The 20,392-nt window shown below is 44.4% G+C and overlaps 1 protein-coding gene across 8 annotated transcripts in view; it reads left to right on the top strand.

Annotated features, from left to right (window-relative positions):
- LOC129859197 (receptor-type tyrosine-protein phosphatase mu-like) overlaps positions 1-20,392 on the top strand; it is a 306,071-nt gene that overhangs the window by 179,219 nt on the left and 106,460 nt on the right. For all 8 annotated transcript variants that reach the window (XM_055928653.1, XM_055928654.1, XM_055928649.1 and 5 more), the window contains exons 9-11: positions 1,160-1,269; positions 7,312-7,513; positions 7,833-7,935. In XM_055928653.1, coding sequence (XP_055784628.1) covers positions 1,160-1,269; positions 7,312-7,513; positions 7,833-7,935 — 415 coding nt within the window. The remainder of the gene's footprint in view (positions 1-1,159; positions 1,270-7,311; positions 7,514-7,832; positions 7,936-20,392) is intronic.

The following is a 20,392-nucleotide window of genomic DNA, read 5'->3' as shown; positions in this document are numbered from 1 at the left end:
CCTACAGCCAAGCTGTAAAGTCTCTGTATCAGTTTACTGTAGTGTACCTACAGCCAAGCTGTAAAGTCTATGTATCAGTTTACTGTAGTGTACCTACAGCCAAGCTGTAAAGTCTCTGTATCAGTTTACTGTAGTGTACCTACAGCCAAGCTGTAAAGTCTCTGTATCAGTTTACTGTAGTGTACCTACAGCCAAGTTGTAAAGTCTCTATCAGTTTACTGTAGTGTACCTACAGCCAAGCTGTAAAGTCTCTGTATCAGTTTACTGTAGTGTACCTACAGCCAAGCTGTAAAGTCTCTGTATCAGTTTACTGTACTGTACCTACAGCCATGCTGTAAAGTCTCTGTATCAGTTTACTGTAGTGTACCTACAGCCAAGCTGTAAAGTCTCTGTATCAGTTTACTGTAGTGTACCTACAGCCAAGCTGTAAAGTCTCTGTATCAGTTTACTGTACTGTACCTACAGCCATGCTGTAAAGTCTCTGTATCAGTTTACTGTAGTGTACCTACAGCCAAGCTGTAAAGTCTCTGTATCAGTTTACTGTAGTGTACCTACAGCCAAGCTGTAAAGTCTCTATCAGTTTACTGTAGTGTACCTACAGCCAAGCTGTAAAGTCTCTGTATCAGTTTACTGTAGTGTACCTACAGCCAAGCTGTAAAGTCTCTGTATCAGTTTACTGTAGTGTACCTACAGCCAAGCTGTAAAGTCTCTGTATCAGTTTACTGTACTGTACCTACAGCCATGCTGTAAAGTCTCTGTATCAGTTTACTGTAGTGTACCTACAGCCAAGCTGTAAAGTCTCTGTATCAGTTTACTGTAGTGTACCTACAGCCAAGCTGTAAAGTCAATAAAATAAAACAAACCATGCTGTGCTCTCACAACAGCTTTTAGGAGGTTCCATCTAATGTGCCTTTATTGAAGTAGTTGAAAAACAACGGCAGAACCATGACCGCCCTGCGCCCCCATGAGACCTCAGTTGATCCTTTTCACCAAATCATTCAAGCTTGGTCTGGAGAAAGTTCGCCGCCAACCGCCCAATCTATGGGAATCACGATGTCGATTTATGATGGTGTTAGGATGTTGAAGTGGCTCAATATCGAAAATGGTCGATATTTAATTTGCTCTGAATTTATTTCCCCCTCGTCCCTCTCCTCCATAGTGCCTGGCGCTGTGCCACTCGAGTCCATCCAGGGAAGCACGTACGAGGAGAAGATCGCCCTGCGATGGCGCGAGCCTGTCCAGACCTACGGTATCATTAAGCAGTATGAGGTAAGATCTGAGAAACTCCCGAGCCCATTCGCCCACCCAGGCCCAGCTTCTCTCTCTCTTCCTCCCCCTCTCTCTCTCTTCCTCCCCCCTCTCTCTCTCTCTGACTCTCTTTTGTTTCTCGCTCTCAATTCAATTCAAATAGGCTTTATTAGCATGGGAAACGTGTTTTCATTGCCAAAGCAAGTGGAATAGACAAAAAGCAAAAGGGAAGTTAACAGTAAACATTACACACACAAAAGTTTTAAAAGAATAGAGACATTTCAAATGTTATATTAGGACAATGTACAGTGTTGCAACAATGTGCAAATAAAACTATGAAAGGGAAAATAAAGATCTAATTACAGGTTATAATGGTGGTTATACCCCACTGTTTGCCCTTTTCTTGTGGCAACAGGTCATACATCATGCTGCTGTGGTGGCACACTGTGGTATTTCACCTAATAGATATGGGAGTTTATCAAGATTGGGTTTGTTTTCAATTTCTTTGTGGTCTGTGTAATCTCAGGGAAATATGTGTCTATTATGGCCATACATTTGGCAGGTTAGGAAGTGCAGCTCGGTTTCCACCTCATTTTGTGGGCAGCCTCTTTCAATAGCAAGACAATGCTCACTGACTCTGAACATAGTCAAGGATTTTCTTAAATTTGGGTCAGTCACTGTGGTCAGATATTCTGCTACGGTGCACTCTCTCTATTTAGGGCCAAATAGCATTCTAGTTTGCTCTGCTTTTCTTTCTTTTTTTCCCTCAATGTGCCAAGTAATTATCTTTTGATTTTCTCATGATTTGGTTGGGTCTAATTGTGTTGCTTGACATTTGCTCAGGACATTGTTTTTACTGAGGAAATGTAGGAGTCTGCTATTAATGATAATGCAGAGGATTTCCCCAAGGTTGCTGTTGACTCATGTTTGTTCTTTGTTATAGGGCCAAAAATATTGGAGAAGTGGTTTATCCATCTCCATTTTGGATAGATAGCTCTTCTTGTTGTTTTTAGTGTGTTCCAATTTTCCCAGAAGTGGTTCGATTCAATAGATTCTTCAATTACATTGAGCTGATTTCTGACGTGCTGTTCCTTGTGTATTTTTGCACTGTTTTAGTGTTTCAACATAGAGTACCACAGTATGAGTCATAATACCCATAAAACCTAGCGTCAAACAAGGGAATGGTTACAATTTTTTCCCCACCATTTGTTTTTCCCATAGGGGATTTTAGAAACACTAAAAATAAGGACTGTGTTTCGTGTAGGCTTAACCTGGTGTGACGCATTGATAAGCGGGTGACGTTTATCAATATATTCGCCTGCATTTACCCCCCCCCCCCCCCAAATTAAATGCAAATAAGCTGCTAATGTGGCTATTATAAAGAACTACAAATGCCATGATGATCTGGATGAGACTGCCGAATCGAGGCAAAAGTAAGAATCTCTGGATTAACTATCTAATGTTAGCTAAATAATGTAATAAATAAATTGGTAAAATATATTTAAATGGACAATTCTGTGAACTGTATTGTGCAAGTTATAAAAAGACAATACCTGTTAGCAAAGGTGTCAGCTAGAGATGACGTGCAGAAGCTTGCAGGGGATTTGTAGATTTTCTTGATGTCTACTTTGATGCTAATTAGCATTTTCGAATCTGAGAGTAAATAGAGCCAAATATATTGATAAAAGTCAGCTTGTCCGAGAGAGATTTACATGGTTATCAAAACGTAATGCAAGGTAAGCCGACACGAAGCACAGCCCTTATTTGAAGTGTTTCCAAAATTCCCTATGTTATAAATGAATGGTGGGAAAACAATTGGAACCTTTTCCCTGTTTGACCGCTAGGTTTTATGGGTATTATACCACCACCACAGTGGGGCTTTATAATGAAGTTGTAGGCTCAGGTTTGTCTCTTGTTTTTGGTTGGATCGGTTCCTCTGTTAGGTTTTTACACTCTTCATCAAACCATTTGTCATTGTTGTTCATTTTCTAAGGTTGTCTGGTTGAAATGTTTAGATTTGATGGGGAAGCTGAGAGGTCAAATGTACTATTTAGGCTTTCTTCTGCCAAGTTTACCCCTTCACTTTTGCAGTGAAACATTTTGTCCAGGAAGTTGTCTAAGAGGGATGGAATTTGTTGTTGGCTAATTGTTTTCTGGTAGGTTTCTGCTCTCTCTTTTCTGTCTCTTTCTCTCTCTCTGTCCCTCTGTCTCTGTGTCTCTCTGTATCTGTCTTTCTGTCTCTCTCTCTGTCTTTTTCTCTCGGTCTCTCTCGCTCTCTGTCTTTCTCGGTTTCCCGCTCTCTCTCTCTAACACACATCCATCTTGTGCCTGGCAGGAGCTGGGCGGCTTCCATCTTTCATTCACTCCGGGCCCTTAATTATCTAATAAATCCAACCTAATAACCTTAAGGCCTGCATGCACTGAGGCTTGTTAACACAATCTATTACCCACTGAACCCCCTCCGACAGCACTCCCAACACCAGCCCAGCCCTGTGCCCCAGAGTGGAGCTCCTAATACAACTGACAAGGAATTAAACGAGTTTCCCCAACAACCAGGGAGGAAATTAAAGTTACAACTTGGGGCCTTGTTCAATCAGACCCCCGTATCCCAAGTTTTGGGGATAAGTCAAAAGTATAATTGTTTCCCTGAGTTTGTGAGTATGCACATGTTGATTGATTCCCTCAACAGTACAACGTCAGCGGTAGAACTACAGTCGTAGCCAAAAGTTTTGAGAATGACACAAATATAAATTTTCACAAAGTCTGCTGCTTCAATGTCTTTAGATATTTTTGTCAGATATTACTATGGAATACTGAAGTATAATTACTAGCATTCCATAAGTGTCAAAGGCATTTATTGACAATTACATGAAGTTGATGCAAAGAGTTAATATTTGCAGTGTTGATCCTGGATGGTTGGGAGAAGTTGCTCTCGGAGGATGTGTTGGTACCATTTTTTATTCATGGCTGTGTTCTTAGGCAAAATTGTGAGTGAGCCCACTCCTTTGCCTGAGAAGCAACCCCACACATGAATGGTCTCAGGATGCTTTACTGTTGGCATGACACAGGACTGATGGTAGCGCTCACCATGTCTTCTCCGGACAAGCTTTTTTCCGGATGCCCCAAACAATCGGAAAGGGGATTCATCAGAGAAAACGACTTTTCCCCAGTCCTCAGCAGTCCAATCCCTGTACCTTTTGCAGAATATCAGTCTGTCCCTGATGTTTTTCCTGGAGAGAAGTGGCTTCTTTGCTGCCCTTCTTGACACCAGGCCATCCTCCAAAAGTCTTCGCCTCACTGTGCGTGCAGATGCACTCACACCTGCCTGCTGCCATTCCTGAGCAAGCTCTGTACTGGTGGTGCCCCGATCACGCAGCTGAATCAACTTTAGGAGATGGTCCTGGCGCTTGCTGGACTTTCTTGGGCGCTCTGAAGCCTTCTTCACAACAATTGAATCGCCCTCCTTGAAGTTCTTGATGATCCGGTAAATGGTTGATTTAGGTGCAATCTTACTGGCAGCAATATCCTTGCCTGTGAAGCCCGTTTTGTGCAAAGCAATGATGGCGGCACGTGTTTCCTTGCAGGTAACCATGGATGACAGAGGAAGAACAATGATTCCAAGCACCACCCTCCTTTTGAAGCTTCCAGTCTGTTATTCGAACTCAATCAGCATGACAGAGTGATCTCCAGCCTTGTCCTCGTCAACACACTTTGTTAACGAGAGAATCACTGACATGATGTCAGCTGGTCCTTTTGTGGCAGGGCTGAAATGTAGTGGAAATGTTTTTGGGGGATTCAGTTCATTCGCATGGCAAAGAGGGACTTTGCAATTAATTGCAATTCATCTGATCACTTCATAACATTCTGGAGAATATGCGAATTGCCATCATACAAACTGAGGCAGCAGACTTTGTGAAAATTAATATTTGTGTCGTTCTCAAAACTTTTGGCCACGACTGTAGATACCTCTTTTATTGAAAATGATTGAAGTAGCTCTTCCTCTTGTGATATGTTCTCGTAAATCAATCGTGAGTCAGAGAATATACAGTGTGATCTTCAAAGATTGAAGGGACCAAACATGTATTATTGTAGCGAACACTGTTAAAATAGGCAGTTAAAAAAGTGAATCCTCAAACTGCTGGAATAGAAACTGGAGGCATACAGTACTTGAGCCTGGTTGTCATAGGACTTTAATTTGACAGGAGCGTGGGGCATACCTTAGACAGGGTAAACATGCTGCACTTAATCTGTCTGACATCATCCAGTATTTATAAAGATTGCAGCCTTTAAAATACCCTTCAACAACACTGTGGCGTCAAGACGGAAACATCTGGCCCTCTTCAACATTTACACAACCTCAAAAGAACCTTCACAACCTTAAAATAACTTTCACAACTTAATACCGGTTTGAGTCTTATAGCTGTGTGGTTTCCTATAACCACATTTGTACATAAAACATCATTGTAAAGCACTGTTCATGTGAATAGGCTACTGTAGTACTACATGTTTCTCCCATCGCAGCGTTTGCCTTGCGTTTGACATGCACTTCCACTCTTCACACAATGCGATGTTAGAGGCTTTTTATTGAGTTCAAAAGAGCCATTGTACCAGAACCCAATTTATGCTGAAATTCTCCAATTAAGCTGTCAGGTATGCACATAATGAAATGATATTCTGTCACCTCCACCCCCTGTAACTCTGAGCTGCTATTGTGATCAAGTTGGACAAATCAAAAGGTTTTTTTCTGCCTCATTAGACTCTGATAAAGTCAACCCCATTATCATTGGCTGACATTCAGCTTGTCTCATATGCTCTTCAGTATTTGACTGTGAGCCATGCGTCTTTCACTCCAAAACAGCATTTTGTTCAGGGCTGGCACATCTTTACTGTGCTTTGTCTCAGTTTGGCAGTTGTAGTATGGGCTCGTTCTTTGGGGCTTTGCCTTGAAGATGTACAGCTGGCCCTTTGCGTTGTGACGAATTCAGGGCTATTCTACTATGACCGGTGATACAAGAAAACTTTTGTGTGTTGATTAATTGTCATAAGTCATTAAGTACTTCAATAGCTCTGTATGTAGTACTACGTAGGAGTTGTTCCCTAGGAAATTGTTTCTATGTCTGTTCATTGCATTCTTCAAGGTTGCCAAAGTGAAGGGGTCATCATACCATTTAGTGTTGCCTTGTGTGTCACTGACCAAAACATGACCACAGTCACCATGGCGACTTCCCCTGCTCCTAACTGAACCCTATCGAATCCTCCTTTCCCAACTGAAGATCCCTCGCCCCACCAATCAGCCTTGTGTGTGATAATACTGCTCAATGATCCAGATGCGTTCCTCTCTCCCTGCCTCCCTCCCGCCCTGCCTGATGAAGACTAATGTCCCACCAGAGCCCTGAGCAGCAGCATTTCACACCTGATGGATACAAATGGCCGCCACCGCACTCCAACACTCCCCATTGTGCTTCTTAATTGGGAATCAGAACGGAATAATAATGGAGCTTTCCATTATGGGAGACCGAATGATTTATTTAAATGAAGCTTACTGAGAGAGAGGGAGAGCTGATAAAGTTATAAGAATGAGGGGAGGGATGAGGAGGGGTGTATTCTCCGCTCCGCTGCACTCTTTCAGAAAGAAATTCCCGGGGCCTCCAATCTCCTGCTCGATGGGGTGGGGGGTTTAGAATAAAACAAGTGTTCCCCCCCTGCCCAAACTCTCGCTCATTCAATCCATCACGGAAATGACATTGGAGCTGAGCGTTATCGGTCTACAGTTTTGCCCACAAGTTCCTCCCTTTTCAACGTTGTGACAGACTTGAATGAAGCTTCAATGGAAAGTTTAGGCCTAGTTTCACTATCAAGGGCTCTGGATTCAAACTCTAACTTTGTGTGCTAACTCTTTCAGTATTGTAGTACATTGTAGTTTTATAGATGTACGTCATTATCCTTACCATACACCAAAACTAACCATAGCTATGACCATAGCAAGCCTGACGCTAGATTTGAAACTTTGATATAAACTTGTCATATCCAATCATCTAATCTAGGTTGTGTGTCAATCCACAGATCTCCTACAAGGCCTTGAGCTCCTTCGACACGGAGTTTGACCTGACCAACCAGAGTGGCAAGGTGTTTAAGTTCAGCAACGAGACGTCCCACATGTTTGTGGGTCTCTACCCCGGCTCCACATACTCCTTCACCATCCGGGCCAGCACCGTCAAGGGCTTCGGCCCCCCCGTTATCACCCAGTTCACCACCAAGATATCAGGTAGGAGAAGCAATGACCAGGACCAAGTAACCAATAATCCTGGACAACCTACTGTAGAGCCCTAAATCTTCCAGGAGATCCTCAGTAATATATAGCTGTGTTCATTGTTCCTGGGTGTAGCGTTTGTCTGCGTTTGTGTGTACTTGCTGTTCTCTGTCTGTCTCTGTCTCCTGTCTGTCTCTGTCTCCTGTCTGTCTCTGTCTCCTGTCTGTCTCTGTCTCCTGGCTCTGTCTCCTGGCTCTGTCTATGTCCAGGTCTCCGTCTGTCTTTATTTGTCAGTCAAGTCACCATCTCCTGTGCTCATGTGTTCCCACCACAGCTCCGTTGATGCCAGGCTATGACCAGGAGACTCCCCTGAACCAGACAGACAGCACGGTTACTGTCCTGCTGAAGCCTGCCCAGAGCAGAGGAGCCCCTGTCAGGTAGAACCATTCACACATCAAATAGCCCTACACACACACTCACGTCACACACAATAATAAACACCCTGCCCTCACTCCAGCCACTGTCGTCCTCTCCTCCTCTCGCTCCCACAATTTCTTTCACCGCGCAAACGGCCCTCACAAACGGCCCTCACAAACGGCCACCAACCACCACAGCCGTCTCCCTCTGACGGCCATCCAATTGTAATTGGCTTGGGAGGCTGGTGATATTATCCACAACAACATATTTTGCTTTTTAACATTATCAGCATGTATTAATGTGGGTATTTGATCTGAGCAAGCAGCACTTTTTTTGCCTTTTAAAGATAAGAATAAAGCTGTTCTCTCAGACTCCAAAGATGAGCAATCTCAATCTCCTCCTCTTTCTCTCTACTTCTTGATTCTTCCTTCTTCTGGAAGCAAAGATTGTGGTCAAGGGTGTCTCTCCTATGATTTGCACACCTCTGAAAATAAACAGAAATATGCAATACGCTTACCTGGGAGCATAAACGGTGGTTTGGGCCTTTTATTTTTCACTTGGTTGAGAGAGAAATCAATAACAGTCCTGGCAGGTTCCCACACCCCAGCTATGTTATCCTTCCTTCATTGGCCACTACTGCTAGTGCTGCCGACGAGTTCTCCATGAAACCTTCGGCTGTAATTTGTCTGGCACTAAGTGTGTGTGTGTGTGTGTGTGTGTGTGTGTGTGTGTGTGTGTGTGTGTGTGTGTGTGTGTGTGAGAAAATGTGTACGCGGACTGCATGTGTGTGTGAAGACTGCAGATATGCTAGCCGGTTGGGCTGAGGTTGTCCTTCACACATAGACAGGATATCCTACTACTGTCCTTACTGTAGTTTGCTCTTTAGTCATGAAGTCCTTGCACTGCATTAAGACAACATTATCACAAGTTCTGTGCACTTTTAATCATTCATAGACCCACACAGAGATGACGGACACACACACACAGGGGCTGGCCAGCAGCTAGAGTGATTACATGTTTTAATGTTTCAGACTGAGGAGATAACCAGTTTCTCTATGGGCTCACACACACACACACACACACACACACACACACACACACACACACACACACACACACACACACACACACACACACACACACACACACACACACACACACACACACACACACACACACACACACACACACACACACACACACACACACACACACACACAGGACAACCTGTCTCTGTTATCAAAAGGAAGGATAAAAGTATTTTAGTATGAAGAAACCAGCCGGTATAAATAAATGAGCATGTGCTTTAGCACCTGGTGGCCCATCATGAAGTATTTACTGTTCACTCCTGTCTGAAGCCACTTTAATGGCCGTTTGAGCAAAGTGACAAAAGACACTGAGAGAAACACAGAGAGGCCTCTCTCTCCACCTCACATGAATAGAGCCTAAGTTACATAGATGGACGGTAGTGATATTAGCCTTTTTCACCTGCCGATCACATTCTATAAAAGAATGCCCTGAGTACTGGAAGTTGCTTTGTATAAAAGCGTATTCTAAGTGGCATATTGTTATTATTTACATAAGGTAGACTGAGCCAAACACCCGCAAGGTATCCATAAAAAGTAGGACACTGGAATTCACGCTCCGTCAAACATGATCCTTTTAATTGAACAATTTAACAATAGAGTCACCAATGGCATGTCACCACGCCCCCCCCCCCCCCCCCCAAAAAAGAAAAACCCTCTATTGTAAATTAAGATTAACACCAAAAATGTGAAGAAAACTGTCAGCCCTGCTCCAATCCTCCAATCCAAATCAGGTACACTTTCTTTCTCTCCCTGATGACCTTTCGACGACTGTCTTCGTGTCACATGGGCCCGTCGTTGCCATCTTAATTACAGTTAACGGGTCTTAATGAAATCACAGGATTCGCTAATTAGCGCATTGAGGCTGTCTTTTGTTGACTGGCAAGGATTCGCTAAAAGATTAAAGAGGGGATTTGCCGGCTAAAATGTTCGCTGGTTTGTATAACTCCTTATAATCCCAGCACAATGTCTCACCAGGAAAATTAAGAAAACCAAAGGCTGTAAATTGGAGCGATATATGATTAATTTGGAATTATTTGTCATTTCATTTGAGAAATTCTGATATTGTATATTGAAGAGCATTATCAACTGTCAATTGACATAATATGTAGTACTACTGCATATAACAATAACAATGATTAAATATGATTCCCAATTTCTATGCCTTTGACGTTTCTTTGAGATTCCTAGGCCTTGGTTACCGCAGTGTTCTGGCTTGACAACAGTGTGCATTTCCATTCAATAGGCGATTATGCTCATTAACATGCATGTATTTCAAAGGTCCATGACATTAAGAAGGGTCTCCTTCAGTGTAACTTTTGTGTGTCGAGCTACCACCATGATTTGTAGGAAGGTAATCTCGGCACTCTGGATCAAAGTGTGCGTGCATGCTTGCCAGCTACTCACTTGTTACATATGTAGCAGTCTGTCGAGAAGAAAGGTGACAAACACACTTAGTCAGGAGCTCCATATCCCTTCAAAAGAAGAGGCGGGTGAGCTGAGGAGACAAGAAACTAAGTTGAAAGTCAAGGAGAAAATAGAGGGCAGGAGATAAAAAAGGAGGCTGTTGATGAAAAACAGGATTTGAAGGAGTCTCCTCTTTTACTCCCTCCAGCATATTATGACAGAATGACAGTGGAGAACTACACAGTAGGTCTCAAGAGAAAGAGTTAGTCAGAAGGAGAGGGAGAGTCAGAAAGAGTCAGACGGAGTCTCGGAGTCAGAAAGAGTCAGACGGAGTCTCGGAGTCAGAAAGAGTCAGACGGAGTCTCGGAGTCAGAAAGAGTCAGACGGAGTCTCGGAGTCAGAAAGAGTCAGACGGAGTCTCGGAGTCAGAAAGAGTCAGACGGAGTCTCGGAGTCAGAAAGAGTCAGACGGAGTCTCGGAGTCAGAAAGAGTCAGACGGAGTCTCGGAGTCAGACGGAGAGAAAGATTCATACCACACAGACATGCACAGACTGTCATAGCACAGACTGTGGCTGAAGAGGTAATGCTCTGTTGCTACAAAGTGGAGTGAATTAAGAGAAACCATGTGAGCTTTTGAGCAATTCATTATCATATGACACCGCTCTTCTTTGGAGATATTTTTCTCACTTTGTTTTAACATGGAGTTGGTAGCATTGGAGTTGATGTTGTTCATAACATGATGGTTACCCTGTCAAAGGCTCAACGAGATCAAAACCAATACACCACACACTGTGTAAGAACATGCATACTTATTTGCAATAATGGGAGTCCTCCCTGGCGATGGGACTGAGCCAGACAGATTTTAATGTGAAATACCAGATGTTTTTCCGTGATACATTTCGTTAAGACTGCAACCCTTCAAACTGATTGTAAACGTTTGGTAAAAGCAAAGAGTCGGGATGCACACAAAAATACCTCTGTCTGTCATGTCGCATTTGGGGCATAATGCCTTGTGAGGGACTGGATCATTGACAGGCTGGTGTTTGAAGGGCGGTCTGTCTGGCAGCGTTACATATGTGTGGCGCTACAATGGCAGCCTAACCAGGGGCAAGTTACTCCTTTAAATGGATTACTGTCAGTCAGGTTCGCGCTCGCGCTAATGTGTCGAATCTGCCGCACCAGGGCTAGGACACACACCACCCTGCACTCACACATGCTCAGACGAGCACACACACACGCATATAGACACACACAAAAACCTTCTCACCCCCTGTGCCAAGACAAGTGTTTACCCAGCGCTGTGGAAAAAGATTTGTGACGCCTCCTAAACCCAACATCGCCCCAGCTACGGAGTCAAACCACTTTCTCTCTGTCATCTGTTTCTCTGAGGACAGCCAGCAACACTCCCGAGAGAGGGGGAGTGAGAGAGAGGGGGAATGAGAGAGAGGGGGAGGGAGAGAGAGGGGGAGGGAGAGAGAACAGCCCACCTCAGACCCGCACCACAACCTCAACATCACAATGGGACACACAACACAGGACCCACCAACCCAACAGACCCTACCCCCTCCTAACATCCCTCCTGACACCCCCCCCCCCCCCCCCCCCCCCCCCCCCCCATCCACTGAGGACACACAAAAGCCAAAGATTGTGCTCCTCATTGACTCAAATGGCAAATACATTCAAGAGGATAAGCTTTTTCCCTAACACAAAGTAGCTAAACTCTGGTGCCCAAACACTAGGCATGTCCTGGAGCTGTGGTCAGAGGACAGACTAGGGTCCCCAGCCACATCACAATTCACATGGGCACAAATGACCTGAGGGCCCAGCAGGAAAGGGTGGCCACAGTAGTCAAGGGAGTGATTGAAAAAGCTTCTTCTACTTTCCCCAACGGACAAGTTGTTATCTCCACCCTGCTACCACGAAAAGACTGACCCTGCCACCATACAGCGGGTGAATGCAAGCATTTCTCGAGACTGTGCCTCAAAACCTAAAGTATACCTGGCCCACCACTCCACCATGGACTTGAACAGCCTTGACGACCAGGTCCACCTCTACAAGGCAACAATCCCAACTTTTGCCAGGACCCTGAAGGATGTCACCCTCAACTGTAGCCCCAGAACCTCACAGGGGCAATAGAGCAACAGACACCCAGAACAGTGAGAGACCCTTCCACACCGGCAAGACCCCCTCCCGAAGGACCTGCACCTAGAGAACCCATGCCAAGAGGACCTACAGCCAGACCACACCATCACCAGCCACAACCCAACCAGCTAAGACCACCCCAAGCAAACCCTGGCCACACCCTATATAGGCCCCACCATGTCAGACCTATGCCTTTTCTGCCCAGCCCATGCCCCTGCGGCAAGGACCTCAACATTTTTATTTATTTATTTTTTATTTAACCTTTATTTAACCAGGTAGGCAAATTGAGAACACGTTCTCATTTACAATTGCGACCTGGCCAAGATAAAGCAAAGCAGTTCGACACATACAACAACACATAGTTACACATGGAGTAAAAACAAACATATAGTCAATAATACAGTGAAAAAAAATAAGTCTATATACAATGTGAGCAAGTGAGGTGAGATAAGGGAGGTGAAGGCAAACAGATATATGTATAAATAAATAAAATATAAAAAGGCCATGAAGGCGAAGTGAGTACAACAGAGCAAGTAAAATAAAAACTAAAAAAACACTGGAATGGTTGGTTTGCATTGGAAGAAAGTGCAAAGTAGAGACAGAAATAATGGGGTGCAAAGGAGCAAAATAAATTAATAAATAAATACAGTAGGTAAAGAGGTAGTTGTTTGGGCTAAATTGTAGATGGGTTATGTACAGGTGCAGTAATCTATGAGCTGCTCTGACAGCTGGTGCTTAAAGCTAGTGAGGGAGATAGGTGTTTCCAGTTTCAGAGATTTTTGTAGTTCGTTCCAGTCATTGGCAGCAGAGAACTGGAAGGAGAGGCGTCCAAAGGAAGAATTGGTTTTGGGGGTGACTAGAGAGATATACCTGCTGGAGCGCGTGCTACAGGTAGGTGCTGCTATGGTGACCAGCGAGCTGAGATAAGGGGGGACTTTACCTAGCAGGGTCTTGTAGATGACCTGGAACCAGTGGGTTTGGCGACGAGTATGAAGCGAGGGCCAGCCAACGAGAGTGTACAGGTCGCAATGGTGGGTAGTATATGGGGCTTTGGTGACAAAACGGATGGCACTGTGATAGACTGCATCCAATTTATTGAGTAGGGTTTTGGAGGCTATTTTGTAAATGACATCACCGAAGTCGAGGATTGGTAGGATGGTCAGTTTTACAAGGGTATGTTTGGCAGCATGAGTAAAGGATGCTTTGTTGCGGAATAGGAAGCCAATTCTAGATTTGACTTTGGATTGGAGATGTTTGATGTGGGTCTGGAAGGAGAGTTTACAGTCTAACCAGACACCTAGGTATTTGTAGTTGTCCACATATTCTAAGTCAGAGCCGTCCAAAGTAGTGATGTTGGACAGGCGGGCAGGAGCAGGCAGCGATCGGTTGAAGAGCATGCATTTGGTTTTACTTGTATTTAAGAGCAGTTGGAGGCCACGGAAGGAGAGTTGTATGGCATTGAAGCTCGCCTGGAGGGTTGTTAACACAGTGTCAAAAGAAGGGCCAGAAGTATACAGAATAGTGTCGTCTGCGTAGAGGTGGATCAGAGAATCACCAGTAGCAAGAGCGACATCATTGATGTAAACAGAGAAGAGAGTCGGTCCAAGAATTGAACCCTGTGGCACCCCCATAGAGACTGCCAGAGGCCCGGACAACAGACCCTCCGATTTGACACACTGAACTCTATCAGAGAAGTAGTTGGTGAACCAGGCGAGGCAATCATTAGAGAAACCAAGGCTGTCGAGTCTGCCAATGAGGATGTGGTGATTGACAGAGTCAAAAGCCTTGGCCAGGTCAATGAATACGGCTGCACAGTATTGTTTCCTATCGATGGCGGTTACGATATCGTTTATGACCTTGAGCGTGGCTGAGGTGCACCCATGACCAGCTCTGAAACCAGATTGCATAGCGGAGAAGGTGTGGTGTGATTCGAAATGGTCGGTAATCTGTTTGTTGACTTGGCTTTCGAAGACCTTAGAAAGGCAGGGTAGGATAGATATAGGTCTGTAGCAGTTAGGGTCAAGGGTGTCCCCCCCTTTGAAGAGGGGGATAACCGCAGCTGCTTTCCAATCTTTGGGGATCTCAGACGACACGAAAGAGAGGTTGAAGAGGCTAGTAATAGGGGTGGCAACAATTTCAGCAGATAGTTTTAGAAAGAAAGGGTCCAGATTATCTAGCCCGGCTGATTTGTAAGGGTCCAGATTTTGCAGCTCATTAAGAACATCAGCTGACTGAATTTGGGAGAAAGAGAAATGGGGAAGGCTTGGGCGAGTAGCAGAGGGGAGGGCAGTGCTGTTGTCCGGGGTAGGGGTAGCCAGGTGGAAAGCATGGCCAGCCGTAGAAAAATGCTTATTGAAATTCTCAATTATAGTGGATTTGTCGGTGGTGACAGTGTTTCCTATCTTCAGAGCGGTTGGAAGCTGGGAGGAGGTGTTCTTATTCTCCATGGACTTTACAGTGTCCCAGAACTTTTTTGAATTTGTGTTGCAGGAAGCAAATTTCTGCTTGAAAAAGCTAGCCTTGGCTGTTCTAACTGCCTGTGTATATTGGTTTCTGGCTTCCCTGAAAAGTTGCATATCACGGGGGCTGTTCGATGCTAATGCAGAACGCCATAGGATGTTTTTCTGATGGTTAAGGGCAGTCAGGTCAGGAGAGAACCAAGGGCTATATCTGTTCCTGGTTCTAAATTTCTTGAATGGGGCATGCTTATTCAAGATGGTGAGGAAGGCATTTTAAAAAAATGACCAGGCATCCTCTACTGACGGGATGAGATCAATATCCTTCCAGGATATCCCGGCCAGGTCGATTAGGAAGGCCTGCTCGCTGAAGTGTTTCAGGGAGCGTTTGACAGTGATGAGTGGAGGTCGTTTGACCGCTGACCCATTACGGATGCAGGCAATAAGGCAGTGATCGCTGAGATCTTGGTTGAAAACAGCAGAGGTGTATTTGGAGGGCAAGTTTGTTAGGATGATATCTATGAGGGTACCCGTGTTTACGGAATTGGGGTGGTACCTGGTAGGTTCATTGATAATTTGTGTGAGATTGAGGGCATCAAGCTTAGATTGTAGGGTGGCTGGGGTGTTGAGCATGTTCAAATTTAGGTCGCCTAGCAGCACGAGCTCTGAAGATAGATGGGGGGCAATCAGTTCACATATAGTGTCCAGAGCACAGCTGGGGGCAGAGGGTGGTCTATAGCAGGCGGCAACGGTGAGAGACTTGTTTTTAGAGAGGTGGATTTTTAAAAGTAGAAGTTCAAATTGTTTGGGAACAGACCTGGATAGTATAACAGAACTCTGCAGGCAGTCTTTGCAGTAGATTGCAACACCGCCCCCTTTGGCCGTTCTATCTTGTCTGAAAATATTGTAATTGGGGATAAAAATGTCTGAATTTTTGGTGGTCTTTCTAAGCCAGGATTCAGACACGGCTAAAACATCCGGGTTGGTAGAGTGTGCTAAAGCAGTGAACAAAACAAACTTAGGGAGGAGGCTTCTAATGTTAACATGCATGAAGCCAAGGCTATTACGGTTACAGAAGTCATCAAAAGAGAGCGCCTGGGGAATAGGAGTGGAGCCAGGTACTGCAGGGCCTGGATTCACCTCTACATCACCAGAGGAACAGAGGAGAAGTAGGATAATGGTACGGCTAAAAGCTATGAGAATTGGTCGCCTAGAGCTACTAGAGCAGAGAGTAAAAGGAAGTTTCTGGGGGCGATAAAATAGTTTAAAGGAATAATGTACAGACAAAGGTATGGTAGGATGTGAATACAGTGGAGGTAAACCTAGGTATTGAGTGATGATGAGAGAGATCTTGTCTCTAGAAACATCATTGAAACCAGGTGATGTCATCGCATATGTGGGTGGTGGAACTGATAGGTTGGATATGGTATAGAGAGCAGGGCTAGAATCTCTACAGTGAAATAAGCCAATAAACACTAACCAGAACAGCAATGGACAAGGCATATTTACATTAAGAAGAGGCATGCTTAATCGAGTGATCAGTAAGGGTCCAGTGAGTAGAGGTTGGTTGGGGTCGTGGCGATCCAGACAGCTGGCCGGGTATATGGCTATCGGTAGCAGCATAGGATGGAGGTCTGTTTGTAGATACCTCGTGCGTTTCCGTCGGTAGGTTCCGTGCAGTGGGGTTTTGTTCAGATAGCAGCCGATAGGACAGCTAACGATTAGCGGGCCTCAGGTGAGCGTTCAGGTAACGTCGGGACGGATTTGCCAGTTGGATAAATCCCTCGGGCAGATAACGTCGGCAGTCAGTCGTGAAGGCCCGGTGGGGTTCCGTATCTGCAGCAGCAACAAAAGAAACGGGTCCGGATGGTGATGGAACTCCTCAGCTGGCTAGCTCCAGCATGATTTGAGTTTGCTCCGGGGTCGACGTAAGCCAATAGTCACACGGTATGCAGCTAGCTAGCTGCGAAATCAAGGTGCAAGTGTCCAGAGCCTGCGGTTGGAATCCGGGGAAACTGAGAGAAAAAAAAAAGTCCCGGAATGCTCCGGTCCGAGTCGCGTTGCACAAAAGTGCCGGTAGATTATCGAGCTAAAGGAATAGCTGATGACCGCAAAACGTGGGCAGCTGAAACACCAACGCTAGCTAGCAAACCGGCTAATTTCGGGGCAGCTACAGATTAGCTTCTGGCTAGCTATCGGAGTAGCTTCTGGTTAGCTATCAGGCTAGCTTCTGAATTAGCCCCTGGCTATCTTCCACGATGGATTTTCAGATTGAGATAAATAATACTTATTGTAATTGGTGAAGCGGGTTGCAGGAAAGCTTTTGCAGGAAAGCTTTTGTAGTTGAGTTCTTGGATAATAAAATAAATAAAAGATATGTGAAGAAAAGGTGTAAATATATATATATATACAGGACACGACAAGACAATACGGAAAAGACGTCTGAACTGCTAAGCCACCTTGGAGCTATATGACAGCAGGACATATGCCCAGGCCGTGAGCAGAGCAACAGGCCCAACCCCCACTATTACCCCTGCCCAAGCACCATCCTGTGACCTAAGAGGTATTTATCAGATGCTCCACATGCTTGCTCACACCTACTTTGATGTTCCGGGCCTAAACCACACAAAAACAACACTAGACACTATGGAACACAAAGCTTTTACTATCTCATTCTGGAATATACAAGGACTGAGGTCATCTGCCGTTGGCCTAAAGACAGACATTGTCATCCAACAAGAAACATGGTATAAAGGAGACGGACCCACTGGTTGCCTTCTAGTTTACAGAGAGCTGGTAGTCCCATCCACCAAACTACCAGATGTGAAACAGGGAAGAGACTCGGGGTATGCTAATTTGGTATAGAGCAGACCTAGTCAAAACAGGAACATTTTACATCTGGCTAGAAATTAATAAGGAAATGATCTCAACAGAGAGAAATGTCCTCGTGTGCTACCTATATTCCCCCAATAGAATCCCCATACTTTAACGATGACAGCTTCTCCATCCCAGAGGGGTAGATCAACAATTTACAGGCTCAGGAACATGTGCTAGTCTGTGGCAAACTAAATGCCAGAATTGGACAAGAAACCGACACCCTCAGCAGGGGGACAAACAGAACAGCATTCCCTCCCCCATATGCCCCCCTAGACACAACTACGCAACATAACCAACAAAAACGGGTCACAACTCTTGCATCTCTGTTGTATGCTGGGTATGTGCATAGTCAATGGTAGACTTCGAGGACACTCCTATGGTAGGTATAGCTATAGCTCATCTCTTGGCAGTAGTACTGTAGACTACTTTATCACTGACCTCAACCCAGAGTCTCTTAGGGGTGTCAGTGGACTGACTGTGAACGTTCTATCAGATCACAGCAAAATCACACTCTACTTGAACAGAGCTATGCTCAATCATGAGGCATCAAAGCCAAAGGAACTGAATAATATTAAGAAATGCTGTAGCAGGAAGGAAAATAGTGTGGAAATCTACCCAAAAACTTTTAGGCAACAACAAATTCAATCCTTTCTAGACAATTTCCTGGACAAAAGGTTTCACTCTAATAGTGAAAGTGTAAACTTGGCAGTCAAAAACCTAAACAGTATTTGACCTCTCAGCTTCCCTATCAAATCAAAAAAATTCAAGCAGACAACATAAGAAAATTAACAACAATGACAAATGGTTTGATGAAGAATCCAAAAACTTAAAGAAATTTAGGAACCTATTCAACCAAAAACATAGAGACCCAGAAAACCTGAGCCTATGGTGAATCACTAAAACAATACACAAATACACTACGGAAAAAGAAGGAACAGCACGTCAGAAATCAGCTCAATGTAATTGAAGAATCCATAGAATCGAACCACTTCTGGGGAATAGGAAAACTCTAAACAAACAACAACATGAAGAGTTACCTTTCCAAAACAGAGATGTATGGATAAACCACTTCTCCAATCTTTTTGGCTCTATAACAAAGAACAAACAGCAAAAACATGTACAGGATCAAATACAAATCTTAGAATCAACTATTAAAGACTACCATAACCCACTGGATTCTCCAATTACATTGAAAGAACTACAGGACAAAATATAAACCCTCCAACCCAAAAAGGCCTGTGGGGCCAGCAGACTCGTATATTTCCTCAGCGAAAACAATGTACTGAGCAAATGTCAAATAGTTTTTTGACCAAATTACTCTACGACAGACCACATTCACCCAGCATACCATAATTGACAAACAAAAAAACAGAACAAAGGCAAAGTCTTCTCATGCTTTGTTGATATCAGAAAAACTTGAGTCCCAATTTGGCATGAGGGTCTGCTTTACAAATTGATGGAAAGTGGTGTTGGGGGACAAACATAGGACATTATAAAATCCATGTACACAAACAACCAGTGTGCGGTTAAAATTGAAAAAATACACACAAAAGCCAAAGATTGTGCTCCTCATTGACTCAAATGGCAAATACATTCAAGAGGATAAGCTTTTTCCCTAACACAAAGTAGCTAAACTCTGGTGCCCAAACACTAGGCATGTCCTGGAGCTGTTGTCATTTCTTTCCACAGGGCCGGGGGGTGAGACAAGGATGCAGCTTAAGCCCCCACCCTCTTCAACATATACAGTGGGGAGAACAAGTATTTGATACACTGCCGATTTTGCTGGTTTTCCTACTTACAAAGCATTTAGAGGTCTGTATTTTTTTTAATCTTAGGTACACTTCAACTGTGAGAGACGGATTCTAAAACAAAAGTCCAGAAAATCACATTGTATGATTTTTAAGTTATTAATTTGCATTTTATTGCATGACATAAGTATTTGATCACCTACCAACCAGTAAGAAGTCCGGCTCTCACAGACCTGTTAGTTTTTCTTTAAGAAGCCCTCCTGTTCTCCACTCATTACCTGTATTAACTGCACCTGTTTGAACTCGTCACCTGTATAAAAGACACCTGTCCACACACACTCAATCAAACAGACTCCAACCTCTTCACAATGGCCAAGACCAGAGAGCTGTGTAAGGACATCAGGGCTAAAATTGTAGTCCTGCACAAGGCTGGGATGGGCTACAGGACAATAGGCAAGCAGCTTGGTGAGAAGGCAACAACTGTTGGCGCAATTATTAGAAATGGAAGAAGTTCAAGATGACGGTCTATCACCCTCGGTCTGGGGCTCCATGAAAGATCTCACCTCGTGGGGCATCAATGATTATGGGGAAGGTGAGGGATCAGCCCAGAACTACACGGCAGGACCTGGTCAATGACCTGAAGAGAGCTGGGACCACAGTCTCAAAGAAAACCATTAGTAACACACTACGCCGTCATGGATTAAAATCCTGCAGCGCACGCAAGGTCCTCCTGCTCAAGCCAACGCATGTCCAGGCCCGTCT

The sequence above is a fragment of the Salvelinus fontinalis genome, chromosome 7 (assembly GCF_029448725.1).
Source record: "Salvelinus fontinalis isolate EN_2023a chromosome 7, ASM2944872v1, whole genome shotgun sequence".
NCBI classification, from domain to species: domain Eukaryota; kingdom Metazoa; phylum Chordata; class Actinopteri; order Salmoniformes; family Salmonidae; genus Salvelinus; species Salvelinus fontinalis.
Note: the sequence above shows the minus strand (reverse complement) of the source record. Positions and strands in the feature narration are given on the sequence as shown.